This window comes from Sciurus vulgaris (assembly GCF_902686455.1).
Source record: "Sciurus vulgaris genome assembly, chromosome: 14".
Taxonomy (NCBI): Eukaryota; Metazoa; Chordata; class Mammalia; order Rodentia; family Sciuridae; genus Sciurus; species Sciurus vulgaris.
Window position 1 is genome coordinate 98,756,903 of NC_136475.1, and position 15,616 is coordinate 98,772,518.

Here is a 15,616-nt window from a genome sequence, read left to right on the forward strand (position 1 = left end):
TCTCTCGCTCTCTCTCTCTCTTGCTCTCTCTCTCTCTCTCTCTTGCTCTCTCTCTCTCTCGCTCTCTCTCTCTCTCTCTCGCTCTCTCTCTCTCTTCCTCTCTCTCTCTCTCTCTCGCTCTCTCTCTCGCTCTCTCTCTCTCTCTCTCTCTCTCGCTCTCTCTCTCGCTCTCTCTCTCTCTCTCTCTCTCTCTCTCGCTCTCTCTCTCTTCCTCTCTCTCTCTCTCTCGCTCTCTCTCTCTCTCTTCCTCTCTCTCTCTCTCTCGCTCTCTCTCTCTCGCTCTCTCTCTCTCATACTGCTTTACAGATTATGCTACATTTCAGAGTCTGAATCTTCCTTTAAAAGCTAAACTTGCTTGATATAAAGACATTAGTGTGGCATACCAAACGTGTTCATGTCTTCCAGGTAAACAAGTCTTTAAAGCAGAAAATTTATCAAGCTGCTGTTCTCCAAACTAAATTTGTCTGAAATTGTAATTTTAAACTTATAAGAATAGTGAATTTTATTTATATCATTTAATGTTCTGTAACTAGATCTGAACCTTATGTTACCTTCTACACTGGGATGAAAATGTAAATGTATTTCTAAAAGATAATGAGAGCCTGAACTGTTTAAAGGTCATTATCCCAAAACATGAAAGCATTTTGCCACTTTTCCACACAAAGGAAAGTTAAAAGCTCTCTCAGCCTTTCTCTGATTCATGTTTTACATATAATGTTATTTGTGTTAACTAATGTTCATATAGATTCAGGAAACCATATAGTAAACTTCGTAAAATGACATTTAAGAAAGAGGCAAAGACCAGCTTCAGAACTAGAACACTTTACCTAAGATTTGTGAAGACCCCACCTTACCTGAGATAAGGTTCTGCATCCCACCTCACTGCATGTCAGAATGACTCCACAGGAGACTAGGATCCAGCTCATTTAAAGTTGTATTCAAAAGATTTATTTTGTTGTAATCTCAAATAGGGGATATAATGTGTGATTCAGTCAAAATTTAGGATAGCTATGATGCAAGCTGAATATATTTTTACTCTTGCTAATTTTATTTTTAAAAACTGTTACCTGTTAATGTTTTGCAGAGGTACTACTTCAAGAACACACAACCTAGGTCAACTTGAGATAATAAGCCATCACCTATAGGGCAGATAGTATATAATGGTAACTTCCAGTACTAATACAGAACCCGAGTTAAATAAAAGGGTAAATGACTGTAAAGTTATAGACATTAAAGTTAAAGCCCAGCACTCTCACTTTAAGACTGGTGAGACTGCCTTGCTGGATGTTTAAGATCAATATTAACACAAAAGGACCAAGAAACCAGTATTGGGCTCTTGCCCTCTGAGTCAGCCTGACAGGGAATGGGAGAACTTCTCTAGGGAGCTTTGCAAGTCTGGGCCACATGACCTCCCAATCGGGGATATGAATGAGACCACTGGAGAACAGAAAGTCAAGCAGTGCACCTGCTGCAAAGAGGAGGGTCATTGAAAAAGGAGACATCCCTGATGCTTCCCAGGGGGGCCACCTCATCACGGAGACCCTACCTAGCAGATGGCACTGAGAGAGCTAAGCAGCTGCTCTCAAGTTCCCAAGAGTGACCTTGTGAGAACCCAGCTGGTTCTTAATAGTGGACAGGAAGAAGGTCAATTTAACCAGCTTGGTGTTGAACAACTGGCAAAAACATTTATAACCAAAATACAGACATACTGGGTTTAAAAAGAAAGAATATTTTTCCTTTATTGGAACTTAAGACCTACATTTGTGTCAGGCCCACAGCACTGATGCCCCCAAATTCTGAAGCTTTTTTCCTTTGGGAGACTCAATATTTATCTCTGACTACCAAAATTACTCCTCAATATGACTTTACCCCACAACCAGAGCCTATCCCTTCTAATAACAGCACACACCAGATGTAATTAATCTTTTTTTATATATATAGGGCTAAAGACATCCACCAGGATTAACACAGGAGCAGAGGGTTAGGAACCTCTATTCACTATAAAAATAGCACAAGTTATTGCAGATATCCAACAGGTCACTGGTTTGGTTCTGACTTTACAAACTCGGTTGTACTCCCTGACATCTGTCAATCAGGGAAGAATGCAGTTTCTATGTAAACCAATCCAGGAGGGATGAGAGGCAAGATTAAACAGCTCCACAGCCACCTGGAATATGGAAAATAAGTCTGACTCAGGAGCCTTTTCAAATCTCGAACAGTGATTTTCAATATAATAAATTTAAAATGTTACCCATCTTAACATTTCCTTTCTTACGGAGTCCTACCTCACAGCAGGTGTAGTAAACCCCTGTTTTATTGTCTGGATCTATTGAAGTACAATATGAAGCCTCACAAAACATGTTATGTTAAATGTGAAGACCGTATGTCACAATGACGTACCAATTGGACTATATGATAGAATTCAGGGCAAATTGTTATGATTCCCAAAGGCCAGTAGCCACCTGGCTCCCTGTAAAAGTGCTAGATGCTTTATCTGAGGGCTCACAGCTGGCATGGTTATCGTGGCTGGGATGACGCCTCTGCTCTACTGCAGTGGTGGCAATGCACACAACTCATTTCCGTCAGCAATTTCAAAAATTTTACCAAGACCTGGAAAACTCAAGTAAGTATTGATCCTTCTCATAATGCCCGTTTGGATGTGTTAAAATTGCAATCTCAGGTTCTGGCCACGGCCCATGCAAAAGCACCTACTCTTAATAATGAAGACATTTGGGGCAGTTTAGCTGAAGGAATTTCTTCTCTGAATCCTTTTAAATACTTTTCTACACATGTAGCTGGGTTACTAGTTATAACTACACTGTTAATTTTATTTCTGTTCTTATTTTGCATAATTGTCAAGCAGGATGGAGATGGTTAAAACATCAGGAAATTATGGTTCCAAAGTTAATCATGCTTGCTATGCTTCAGAGGACCCAGACTCCTGGAATCATGGAGAGTACGCCCTAAATCTGAGTAGGGTCCATGATCCTGACTAAGGACAATACAGTCCCAAGTGCATTATATGCTGAAATTATTCACTTAGTATTAGCTAATCAATTAATCATCACCTGTCTTATAATCACCTGGTTTCACTGTACTTATAATAAACCTTTCTTCTGCCTACTCTTAATTCTATACAGGAACAACTTTTCTTTTTTTTTTTTTTTTTTTTTTTGCGGTGCTGGGGATTGAACCCAGGGCCTTGTGCTTGCGAGGCAAGCACTCTACCAGCTGAGCTATCTCCCCAGCCCCGGAACAACTTCTTAATAAGTTTACCTGTGCAGCCTGGGCTGCCTCCAGGAACACGTGGACGCCATTCGCCTGCTCACCTTCTGACCCACTGAGGACTCCAAAGGGGACTCCGCCTCCGGTGACCTCAAGCCTCTTCCCCACACCTCTCCCCACCGAGGTCTCCATGCTCTGTTCCAGAACTCTGAAAGGAGGGTCCCCCCAACTTTGCCCCTTCTCAGCTCGAAGCAGCCAGATATGACCTGGATGACCTGATGCCCCAATTCTTTCTCCCCTTTCAGAGTCTGGCATGAAGGGTTATGGAAAATAATATTCCTATAAGACCGCTCCCCAAGAAAAATGGAGGGACGGTGTGGCTCGGGAGGAGGGAGGGGAAATTGGCGGAATATCAGACCTCTCCCAGAGCACTTTCCTAACAACAACAGGCCCTGGGGCAGAAGGGCAGATAAGCAAAGCTGAAGCGGCTGAAAAAGGAAAAGGACCCTGACCTTGGGGGACAGGCAATGCCCAGCTGGAGGTGGACGTGGCCAGGGGCAAGTTTGGCCAGCCCCTGGTCTCTGGCATTCACCTCTGTCCTCAGTCAGGAGGGGAGAGGGCACCGAGCAAGTCTGTGTCCTGCTTTCAGGCAAGGCGGTGGGCAGAGAGCTCTTCCAGAACCAGCTTCTTCTCAGCACCTCAGCCCAAAGTCATCCCTGTGCCTGCGGGTGTGCTGGGCCTCCTCTCCTGACCCTGGCACCCCTCAGGTTGGGCATTGCTCTCCGTTCATTGGTGTTTTCTCTGCAGAGGCACACTACCCAGAGATCGTGGACAGAGGAACTGTGATTTTCAGAACTGGATATGAAATTCTCCTGAGTTTCCCAACTCAGCTCCTTGATCAGGAGACCTTCTTGGGCTCTCAGTGTGAGCACCGGCTGAAGGTGGCCTCTGCTCCAGTAGGGTGCAGTGACCCCCAAAGTTCCCTGGGCCTGTTCCCATCATATAGTTCACACAGGAGAGATGAATTCAGGAAACTGCTGCACTAGAAAGTACTGTTATTAGGAAAAAGAGAAGTTGCTAGTTCCACCAGCGCTCGCTAAAACCAGGCAGAATGAAACAAACAAGACAAGGGCCCAAATCTTCCTTCTCCAACACCAGAACCAGCGCCAGACCTGAGCTTCGCGCTTCGCTGACTCAGCACTTGGCTTTCACCCAGAGCTGCTGGATTCTGATTTTAACGATTTCTGTTTGCTGAAACCCAGTGAGCTGGAATGGAGTTTTCCAACTCTCTTTAAGCAAACCCCCCCACAGTCTTCCCAGATTCCTCAATCTGCAGGCCGCGCCACTTAACTTCTTTCAACAGCTGTGACCTGCAGGGATACTGGCTGAAAGACAAGGACTCATGCATCCGATCTTGCACAAACATCAGAAACCACCCATCGGGAACACAGGGCCTCTGTGACGCACACTCCTTCAGGGTTTTCAAGAAGGGCCGTGTCCACTTTTTCTCAGATCTGCGACGGTCATGTGTGAAGGGTCATGGAAAACGTGTTCCTATACAGCCCCCCAAAAAACGGAGGGACGGTGTGGCTCTGGAGGAGGGAGGAGGAATCAGCCAGACATTAAACCTCTCCCAGAGCATTCTTTCCTGGTAACAATGGGCCCTGGGGCAAAGGGGCAGATATTGAAGGCCAGGCCCTAAACCTTGACCTTCCCACATCAAGTTAGTCCTAAATGACAATGGCAAGATTTGAGTACTCATCCCTCAGGGTCTGGTTTTACCTGGACTATTAGCCCCTGACTGTCAAAACCGCTTGGTCAAAACTGCAGGTGGGGTTTCAGTGATGACACCACCCTCACTGCACCCAGAAACCCCTCTGTAACTGACGGCCATCTTCCACTCAGAAAGTGGGCCCCCACGGCACCCGAGATCGAGACGGCATAAAGGCTTCTCTGAATCCGATGAATCCGATGAGGTCTGCTTCTCGTCCTTTTGTACTTACAATGTGTACATTTTCTGGGAAAAGTAGAACTTGTAAATTTTCAAATATTTTTATTTCAGAATTTTCAGGAGATGAGGGCTTTTTCCCTTTGTGCTTTGACCTTCCGGGAAGGTCCTCCCCACCAGGTTCTGCACGACAGAGAGGGAGGGCACTGTGAGCAGAAGCGCTGTGCATCCAACCAACCCATCACCCAGGGTCCTGGTCTTCCAACGCGATTCAGCTTTGGCTGAGGTGAAATGCAGCTGATGGGACTGTGTTTCAAAGGAAGCTCAAAGGAGTGCATTGTCTTGAAGCTCCTGCCTCCATGTCCAGAGGTAAAGCAAGTATCTTATACCAAGGACGTAAAGCTGAAACTCCTTGAGACGAGTCATGTTTTCTAAGCACTTCACAGAATAAAGGAGTAAAGCCCTTTGAGCAGTAAGTTTTGTTCCGGAGCGCCCTGCTGTTTGTGGAGGGGCCTTTATCTTCTGCTACCCTGGACAGGGCAACACGCTCCCTGCATTAATGCTAACCGGGATGATGGCGGTGGGCAGCTCTCCCGTTCTCTCTGCTCGCAGGTGAGGACCTGGAGTTAGAGGGGTGGGAGCAGGTCCACTGGGCCCTGGCAAGGACACTGCAGGAAGATGCTGGTGCGAGAGTGAGCATCTCCTTTCTGCCCCGATAGCCTGCACCATGCTGTGTCCACAGCTCGAGAGTCTGTGGACTGTGGGCAGCATCCTGGTCGTCAGTAGGAGGTAGGGCTGGGTGTGGGCGCGACTGGCGAGGGCTCGAGGGCTGGGTGTCCCTTCAGGACCAGGATCCTCAGAGTCTGACAGGTTCCTCCATGTGCCAGTGACGTCCAGGGGACGGGCCTTCAGGGGCCGGGGAGCATGCACACAGCTCAGGATCCGACCAGCCCTCCAGCAATTGTATTCACTTATTTTTCAAGTGAAGGGTGTCTGCTTTAAGCACCGTGCCTCCTTAGCGTTCTTACCCTGATTCTGCATTGCCACACACTGATTCCAGAACCCACCCTAGGGAAGCCACTTCATGAAAAATGATCTTAGAGCAAAGAAACAAAAATATTCACAAAGGAATTTTTGTTCAAACATATGAATGGTGAAAAATGGAAAGTTTTAAATTCTGTGACCTTAGGAACATCAATTCTTCAGAAAAATTATTTTAATCTGTCTGAGCCCGAGAATTGCATTTTCCTTTGGAAAAACCTGGCACAGCTACACTCAAGGGGGGTGAGGGACGCTCAAGAGCCACATTAGGCCGTGTGCTAGGTGAGAATGACCATTGAGAGGATAGCACTGTGTCTGCTACTCACCCCGCAGGAGTCCTCTGCCTCCCAGGATGAAGGTGAAGAGCGCCCCAGCACAGGCCGCAGCCAGCGTGAGCGTCAGCGCTGCCGGCACCCTCATGCCGGGGCTGCAACGGGACGGGAGGAGCACAGGGCGCTTGACACAGGGCCAGGTCCTGGAATCCGCCCCCACTCCCGCCCTGCTGTGGCCACCCACCCAAGCCCCGGGCTGGCACTGCACGATTCCCGTGGCCTCTGGGGCAGGAAGACACCGTCAGAAGGAGGCACTGAGCGGACGCAGCCCAACTTCACAGATGGAGCACTCAGGTCTGGCAGCTCCAGCCACCAGCCGTGGTCAGGGTGACTGATTTCAGGTGATGGCCTTGTCAGATCATGTGAACTCACTTGGAATACTGTTGGGAATAAAGAGATCTAGTCCCCTAGTATCTCTGGGGAACCAAGGACCGTTAGGAACCCCGCGTTTTAAGGAAAGGCGATTCAAAGCCCCACCTCTCTGTGCCGTCTGACGGCACTCTCACCCGCCAAGGGATTTCAGAATTTTTGTTCAGACAAAGCAGGCTTTCTTAGCTGCGCCTGGGCGGGGTACTAAGGAGGATGCCACCGGCCCTCTGCAGCAGCAGTCACGGGGGCGATCGACTTTGCCAACGTGGCTCTGCTAGGAGAAGCTGCCCACGCCTGCCTCGGCCAGTAACAGGCTTGCACAGGTCACTCTCCAAGTGCCAGGGACAGATTTCTCTTAGAAAATGGGAAAGTCAGCGTCTCACAACCGCAGCCCCCCGACCCTCCTCAGGAAGGAGACAAGCATGCGTGGTCGGGCACTTACCAGTGGAGAAGCTCTCCTGGAACATGGACCTTGCCTGCCCCAGCCTGGCTCCCCCGTATAAACCCCCTCTGCTCTGCTGCCTCTCAAGTGCTTGGGAGGTGGAGCAACTCTACCCTCCTGCCACAGAACCCGCGCTGGTGCTCTTGTCCCTGGGCTGGGTCCTCCTGCATCCTGGGTGGCCAGACACAGGTGCCACATCATGCAGGACTTGTGGCCCAGCCCCTGCCCATGAGTTAGATGGACAGGGAGGCCTGGGGAGCTACACCTGCCCAGTGGATGTTGCACACAGTTCCGCTCTGCCTCCGTAAGCATGGTGAAGGACTGCATCTGGTCCACCACCACTGACCTGTTCCTGTGAGGAGAACACTGGGGGTCTCTCTCAGCAATTCCAAGTGAGCAGCACCTGCTGCAGTCTCTGCATTGTGCCCACATCCCAGGACTTGCTCGTCTTAAACTTGAAGCTGCACCTTTGATGGGCACCAGGGAGGTGCCCTATAGCCCTGGAGCCACCTTCAGTCCTCTACGTTGACCTTTGGATTCCACACAGGAGGGTGGGCATGACCTTCTCCATGCCTGGGTTCCGTGTGCACGTGGCCGTTGGCATGGCGTTGTCTGTAAGTGATAGATTTGGCTATACTTCCAAGCAAAGCCTGATTGAGTGGAGGAAGCTCAGTCCAGGGGTCTCTGGGCAACATGGTGCCTGCCCTGAGTTCTGGGTAGGAAAAGAGCCCTGAGGAAAAGCTGGGATCCAGCGTGTGAGCTGCCGCAGTGGACAGAGCAGGGTCACTGCTCGCGTCCTGTGGGAAGGAGGTGCTGTGGCCATGCAGCATCCACACAGGGGAGGTGGTGAGGACACGAGGGCCCTGCCACCTCTTGCTCCGCTACAATCATCTCAAAGTAAACTGGATTCACACTTGTGTGGCTTCCCAGTAAGATCTGAAGGGCGATTCAGGGCTGTTCAAACCCAAGTTTAGGTCAGTAGGCATTTTCCAATTTACTTTAGTCAGACAAGTTAAAGGCTTTAACTGACAGAGATTTGAGGAGCAGACATGGCTGCCTCCAGCGATCCTGGAAGCTCTGCAGTTAGCCTGAGGGTTTCCATAACCCTGGTGTTCCGCAGGACAAGGAGGGAGCTGGGATCCACGGGGAGCGAGGTGTCTCCAGGGCCCCAGCCGTGCCCCCAGCTCCTGCTTCAACTCAACAGCAGAGGAGTTTTGACCCTGCCGGGGAGGCTGGCAGCACTGCACCCACCGTGGAGAATCCACCCAGGCACATCTGACCGTGCCATCTCCCCAGGCCAGTGTCGACCTCCTGCCTGCCCTTAGACATTCCTGCACATTTTACTAGAGGTGGAGATGCAGATCTAGTGCAGATGCCACAGAGTTCTCACAAAGAGGAAAAGTGGACGAGGAATTTGCTGTTGAATTTCTCCATCATTGAAGTGCATTCTTTCCCTAGATTCGCTGTCTCCTGGAGCCTCTTCCTGTGTTGCAGGAAATGTGTGAATGTGATCAAACCTCGAGGTTCCTGGGCTGAACAAGCCATGTTCTGCCTTGAGGTCTCTGTGGCCCCAGATCCGCCAGCCCACTCCATCACCCAGCATGGTCCTGAGCACGGGGCTGAGAAGGGCTCCTTGGCCCTCCCTGCTGAAGGCAGAGTGAGCTGTGCGCCTCACACCTGCCTCCAGGAGCAGGTGACCCCAACTGCACAGATGTCCTGAGTTTCAGTTTCTTCTCATCTGCAGCTCTATGCACTAGTCACCCAGCCATCCCACCAGCCGGCTCCCTCACCAGAAGCAATGGGAGCTTGCCAGCATTGGTTCAAACGTGCTAGCAGCCTTCCCAGTAGGGGGAAAATGTCCTTCCCAAGAGAAGCAGGAAGCCAGGGCAGGGACAGTGTAGGCCCATCAATGAGAGCCAACTTCAAGAGAGGGGAGACCTGACCACTCTGATTTAATTACCTGGTTTTCTAAAAGTGCTTGAGCCGGTTGTGCACTCACATGTAGCCTCCGACATCAGCCAGCTGACCCTCTCAAGGTCATGGAACCCAGGGCTCTCTGCCCCAGGGCCAGTGCCCACCACAACTTGCAAAAGAGCAGCCTGTGCCTTTGACGTCTGAGGACCCCAGGGGCGCCTGCCTTCCAGCAGTGCCTGCCTTCCGGAGGCTCAGTGGGGTGTGAGGAGGCTCTCAAGAGCCCTCCAGCTGTTCTGAGCCTTGGTCAGGCCACGTGCACTCTCCTGGGAGGGTCGAGTGCCACGGCCCAGCAGCCCTCAGAGCATCCGCCCGCATAGACCTGAGTCTTGGCCTGTGGAGTGCTGTCTGCAGTTCCAGGATACCCTCTGCGGTGCAGTCTGAAGGCAGGGTCTCAACAGTTGTAGCCTCCCTCAACCTCAGACATAGGAAGGCTGCATACAGGTCCTTACTTTTGTGACTTTAGCTTGTTCTCAGGGGTAACTGGAATATTGGTGAGTGTCAGTGGATGTGACTTATGAACACTCGATGACCTCAGTTTAATGTCAGGTGTTAGACACGGCACTGGGTGAGTTCTGAGCAAGTTACTAGTGACTGTAACTAGTGACTTTTCTGAATAGGAAAGGGAGTGGACTGTAAAAATAACATATCCTTCTTAAGCAGAAATAAAGTATTTTGGCTTTTGTTAAGAGGACAATATGCAAGGGGTCTGTTGGTCAGTTTGCCTAACAGTTGAAGGGTTGTCCTTCTGTCCTTCTGAAGCCTCTTGCTGAGGTTCCCTTAAGACATTCCTTACTGCTGCAGTGAGGCTGCCTCCCTGATCAGGCCCAGGCCTAGAGCCTCGAGCTAGGACACTGGAGGAGGAAACAGAGGGGTTTGTCCTGAACTTGAGCTGTACGGTATGAAGGGCACTCACCTCTCCCATGTCATTTGTGCCCCATCCAGGGTTGAGCTGGGTAAGGTGATCCTTCCAGAGAGGGACCAGTGTCCAGTGTGCCACTGTGTGTCTAGGAGAAGCCTGGTAAGGAGGTTGGGGCTTCTCTCAGGGCTGGGATCTGAGTGCTACAGGCTGGTCTCCTCCTCTGAGCAGAAGCTTGGGAGGCCCTCTCCTCTGTGACGAGTATGTCCCAGTGCAGAATTGGCTCGTGGAGTGTCTGGGGAGAGTCTGAGTCAAGTCAACGGATTTCCAGCAGCACCAGAGCTGAAGTGAGTGAGCAGGCATTGAACACAAAGCCCCAGCAGGCAGGCGGTGGGGCTGCAGACTGCATGAGGATCCCCATATCTCAGGACACGGGACACCATGTCACCAGGTGTCAGTGGGCACCACAAGCCAGCAGGGAGTGATAACCCTGGTCTCTGCTGGGGTCACTGTTCACGGAGACTTGCTGGGAGAAGGGGGAAGCGGGGCGACTGGTGCTTCTCTGGTCCATTTCCTTTGTCTGCATGAGATGGGGGCTCCATGCAGATAAAATTCCACACCAGAAATGTCAGAGCAACCCTCTTCAGTATGCTTTGTGGAGTGGGCTCTTTCTGCATAAGGCTGCATGTCTGGAACTGCTGCAGGGTGAGCCTCAGAGCAGCCCCGCGGGAGTCAGAGAAATGAGCTTCTGAGAAGTGAGATAAAGCGCTCTTGGGTTGTCAGGAGGCAGGCGGCAGCCCTGAGGGGAGTGTAGGGGCCTGCCTCAGTCAGGGGCAGGCAAGGACAGGTGGACCTCTTCCCAGCGGAATGCCTGTGGGGCTTGGGGACCTGTTGGAGGAGACAGGCAATTGTGACAAGATGGGACTAGAGGGCACAGGTCAGCCCCAGCCTGGTCAAGAACGGCCACCAGAGGGCAGAGGGCAAAGGCCAATTGAGCCTGCCTCCAGGTGTGAGGTGGTCAGGGAAGCTGGAGGGGGTCCAGCGTCCAGTGCTCCACTGTGCGTCTAGGAGAGGCACTGGCCTTGCCAGTGCTCCCAGGAGAAGTCTGGGAAAGGTGCGGTGAGTCCTCCATGTGACAGCACCATCAGCTGGTGGGGGTCTTGATCATCCTCTACCCAGGAGAGTCTCCACAAATCCCTGGCAAAGAAATAGCCCCACGCTACTTGTGTTTTCCTTGGAGAGAATGGGATCACATGATTAGGAAGCACGAATAATCCCCCAACTAAGAGAGCTTGCAGGCACAAGGGGCTGCAGCAAACACGGAGAGCGTCGTTTTTGCAGATCCGCCACCGGGACACCACCTGCCAAGAGTCGACTGGGGAAGCCGGCACCAGGCTGCGTCTTGTGCGTCTTTGAAGGATGTCCAGCCTCGGTTCTGTTTCAATGAGCAGACTGAGGCTCAGCAATGATCAAACACCAGGTAGGGGTCTGAACAGACCCCTGTGTTTGCAAAATGCCCTTTATTTGGATATCCCAAGGACAACGAGCAGTGTGTTCCGTAAGGTAGGAACACCAAGTTGGAGTTCTCGGCTTCGTCCCTAACAATGCTCGAGGGGTTTACACCACTAAACATGTGAGTTTACTTATTTATAAGTTGCATGTTTCAGGCTGATTGCAGGGAAAGTGTGGGGGAAGAGTTGACTCGTTTGCTAAAACATGACTTTCTAGAGGTTGCCTCGAGACCTCTGTGAGCCAGCCAGACAGGTCTGTGCAAACAGGAGCCCCGTGGCAGAGACGGATCTCTGTCTGACACAGTGTTTGGGTGGAACTGTCCCATCCTTCACACCACAGAACTGAACAGAGAGTGGCACTGGGCTTTCCCTTGTGCTCACCTGGTACTGATGCGGTTACGTACCCTCCCACTTTGCAGGAGCAATGGGCTCTCAAATCAGAGGTCGGCTTTGCTGAGCAAGAGGCATTTCGGAGCTGCAGGTTCTCAGGTGGCCAAAGGGCAAGCACACATGTCCTGTATGCCCTCTTAGCTACAGGTCCACGCTGCTGGTAAGCTGTGGATGTGTGGTCCTCAGGGCCAGATGCTGTCCCAAATCTCCTGCCCCCATCCCTCTGGGCACATCTGTCTGTCCTGGGAAACGTGTTGGTGCACTTTGGAATTCCTGGAACATGTTTGTGTTTTCCTGGACGTTGCTTTCCAGCTCCTCACTACTGGCTAGTCCCTGCTGGCCTCTGTGACCACGTGGCTCTGGAGGGTCCCAGCCTGCTGGAGGTCCTCCCTCTCCTCCAGGTCTGGGGTCCACTCTTGTTCTGACTGGAGGCCCTCTAGGGAATATAAGCCTCTGGACACACCGGGCAAGCTCTGGGCTGGACTCCTGCTACTGTGTCTAGCCAGCCTGGCCCACCATGGCATCACCGTCCCAAATACGCAGACTTGGCCTCCTTGTGAGGCTGCTAGAGGCAGCCCAGTCCTCAGATGGTGAGTCCTCACCTTTGCAAACACGTGTCACATGCAAGCATTGGTCAGTTATGTTCTGTTGTGTTAATTAACAACCCCATGAGGGAATGCCTTGGGAAGACCCCCTGACACAGTCTCCCTTTTGCACCCTCTCCTGCTTGCTGCTCTGGGCCACCAACCTGAGCAGTGCCCACACCCGAGAGACATGATTGCCCACTCACCCCTGGGCCCCACCTCCCTCCCTAGGGCTCATTCCCCTGAGGCCCTGCTGGAGTCCCATGTGACCATCAACATCGTGTGACCACCCTTGTATTGGCCCTTAACTCTGTCCTCTCTCACCCAGTACTCACTCCCCACCCAGGGACCTGCTGCCCAGGCCCCCTTCATGCACGACCGTTTGCTTTGAGAGGACTCGCTGCGGCCCATCACCACCTGTCATGGTCTGACCCCCAGCCATGATTATGTCACGCCTTCTGCTCTTCCCACACTCCGACAGCCCTGCCCCACAGTTGGTTCTCCTCCTGCTGCACTCTGGAGCACAGGCAGTGGGGCGTACTGAAGACACCATCGCCACACCCCTTCTCCTGCTCTCCGTGGTGTTTGGGGTTCAGTTGTAGGAAGACCCACTGAGCTGTTGGTGCACTGGGTGCCATGGACGGACAGGGTCACTGAAGCTGGTTGGTTCACTGCATGCCTGTGTACATGGAGGCCCGAACCTGCTACTGCCCAATGGCCAGGAACTATAAGAGAAGCTCTGACCAGTCATTGTGTTGAGTTTCTGAAAGTCCAAACTCCTGTAGGCACCCAAATAAGCCCATCTGCATTAGTTGGAGGAAATCCATGCCCCACAGCTCACTCCTGTGTTTACCAGTTGCCCAGCCCAGTCAGCTCTGTGACCAAGGGGCACAAAGGTCCCTCAGTAAACTTCCACTGTGGCTGCCCTGAGATTAAGGAATCCACATGTGTCTTAGTGATCCTAAATCCAAAGATGAAGCATGTCCTGTGCATCTGGGAGGACCCTGATATTACACCTGGGTGAACTAGTGCTTACCTGTGCATCCTTCTGTGGTGCCTCTACCCTCTTGAAGCACGGTGTGCAACAAAGTCCAAGCCCCTTGGGCATCCTGACCTGGGCCATTGATGCAGATCCTCTGCTTTTGTCTACTTAGCAAGAAGTACATCCTTCTTTTGCATCAGCAATTTCCTGCCCTACTGAATTATTTAGATATTTTCTTAATACCCTCTCTGAATCTACCCATTTTCTCTGATCTCCTTTATAATCACACTGTCTTAAAATAATAGAAAATTGCTATGGGCAAACTGAGACCCTGTGCATTACCGATGGGAAGCTGAGCTGGCGTAGCCACCATGGACAGTGGTTTGACAGCTCTTCAGGAAATCAGCACAGAGCTACCACTGGATCCTGACCTCCACCTGGAGGAGCCTGAAACCAGGGGCTGTATATTGCACACCCAGGTTCACAAGAGCATCACTCACAGTCACCCAAAGCAAGTGCCCATGCACCTGCAGGTGCACAGATACACAAGCACGCGCGTGCACGCGCGCGTGTGTGTGTACAGCTGCAACAGACATTATTTGGCCTTAAACAGGGAAGACACTGACACATGCTAATGATATCATGGGAAGTGAAAGCAGCCAGTCAGAAAAGAAAGGTGTTCCACGATCCCACTAGGCAGGGTACCTAGAGGCATCAGCTTCATAGGACAGGAGGCCGACCGAGGCTGCCGGGCTGGGGGAGATGTGCCCTTCTGTGAGTGGTGATGTCTGCAGAGCACAAATGTCCTCAGGCTGCTGAACAGCCCTCTGAAAGCCACAAGGACAGCGATTCCTGTCCTGCAGGCATTGCCAAGGGTGGTGTTTTCCATGGAGCCAAGTGACCACGGTCTCTACTCTCTCCTCCCTTTCACCCACTCTGCCCACTCAGATACTCTCCAGCACCTTCCAAAGCAGCATCCCCAGGATGGTTGGGGCCTTCTTCCTGGAGCCTTCTTCTGCATGGACGGTCTGACTGCACACCCTCCTCATTTCCCTCCTGCTCCATGGTTTCCTCCAGAGCCCTTGCCTAAACACCAGGGGCCCCAGGGCGTGGCAGGGGCCTCACTTATCCATAACCTCCCCTCGGTCACCATTCCGCCAGGTCTTAGGGACTTAAGTGCCACTCAGGCAGGTATCCGCCATCAAGCCTGCAGCCTGGACTTCAACTGGGGCCAACAGGGCATCTACCTGCTTTGTTCTGGACATCTCCTAAGTGCTCAGGGGGCAGCTCAGACTCTCTCGAGTGCATTCCGATCTGCTTCCCCAACCGCTTCCCCCGAGTCCTCCCACTCTGTGCAGAGCGGCTCACACTCCACCACCAGAGCAAGCTCCTGCTTCCCTCGTCGCCCAGGCTAATCCCACCATAGACCCTCTCCCCACTGCCTGTGTCCCCTGGCCCAGGAAGCATCCCCTCCCTCCTGCACCACTGGAAAGGCCTCCTGCCCCTCTTTTGCTCTTGATTCCTGTCTTCAATTCTTACCATAGCAGACAGAAAAACACTGCAATCTGTCCTGGCCTCAAATGCTCCAATGTCCAACGATGGTCTGCAAGACGTAGCACTCTTGCCTGAAGGCTCTGTCCCCCGCTCCCTGGTATTGCTGCCCTGGAGCGCCCACCTGGCCGGTGGCACCTTCCCCTGGCTCAGCAGGTTCCTCCCACTCTATTCCAACCTCTGACCGGGTAACATCTTGGCGTTCAGAGGATCTCACCTGGCCCTGTGCTGTAGACAGACAGCAGCCCCTCAGGGTACCATGTGGCTCTCTCACAGCTGCTAATACCAGGTGCCCTGTGCAACGTCTCCTTCTGCTTTTTTTGTATTTGGAATTTAACCCAGGGCACTTAACCACTGAGTCACATCCCCAGTCCATTTTATGTTTTATTTTGAGACATGGTCTCACTGAGT

The 15,616-nt window shown here is 51.8% G+C and overlaps 1 protein-coding gene across 1 annotated transcript in view; it reads right to left on the reverse strand.

Moving 5' to 3' along the window:
• TPO (thyroid peroxidase) overlaps nt 1-6,634 on the reverse strand; it is a gene marked incomplete at its 5' end in the record, with an annotated part of 53,337 nt that extends 46,703 nt beyond the window's left edge. The window contains one exon of the mRNA XM_079111614.1: nt 6,541-6,634. Within this exon, the coding sequence (XP_078967740.1) occupies nt 6,541-6,634 (94 nt within the window). The remainder of the gene's footprint in view (nt 1-6,540) is intronic.
• Between the last annotated feature and the right edge of the window lie 8,982 nt (nt 6,635-15,616).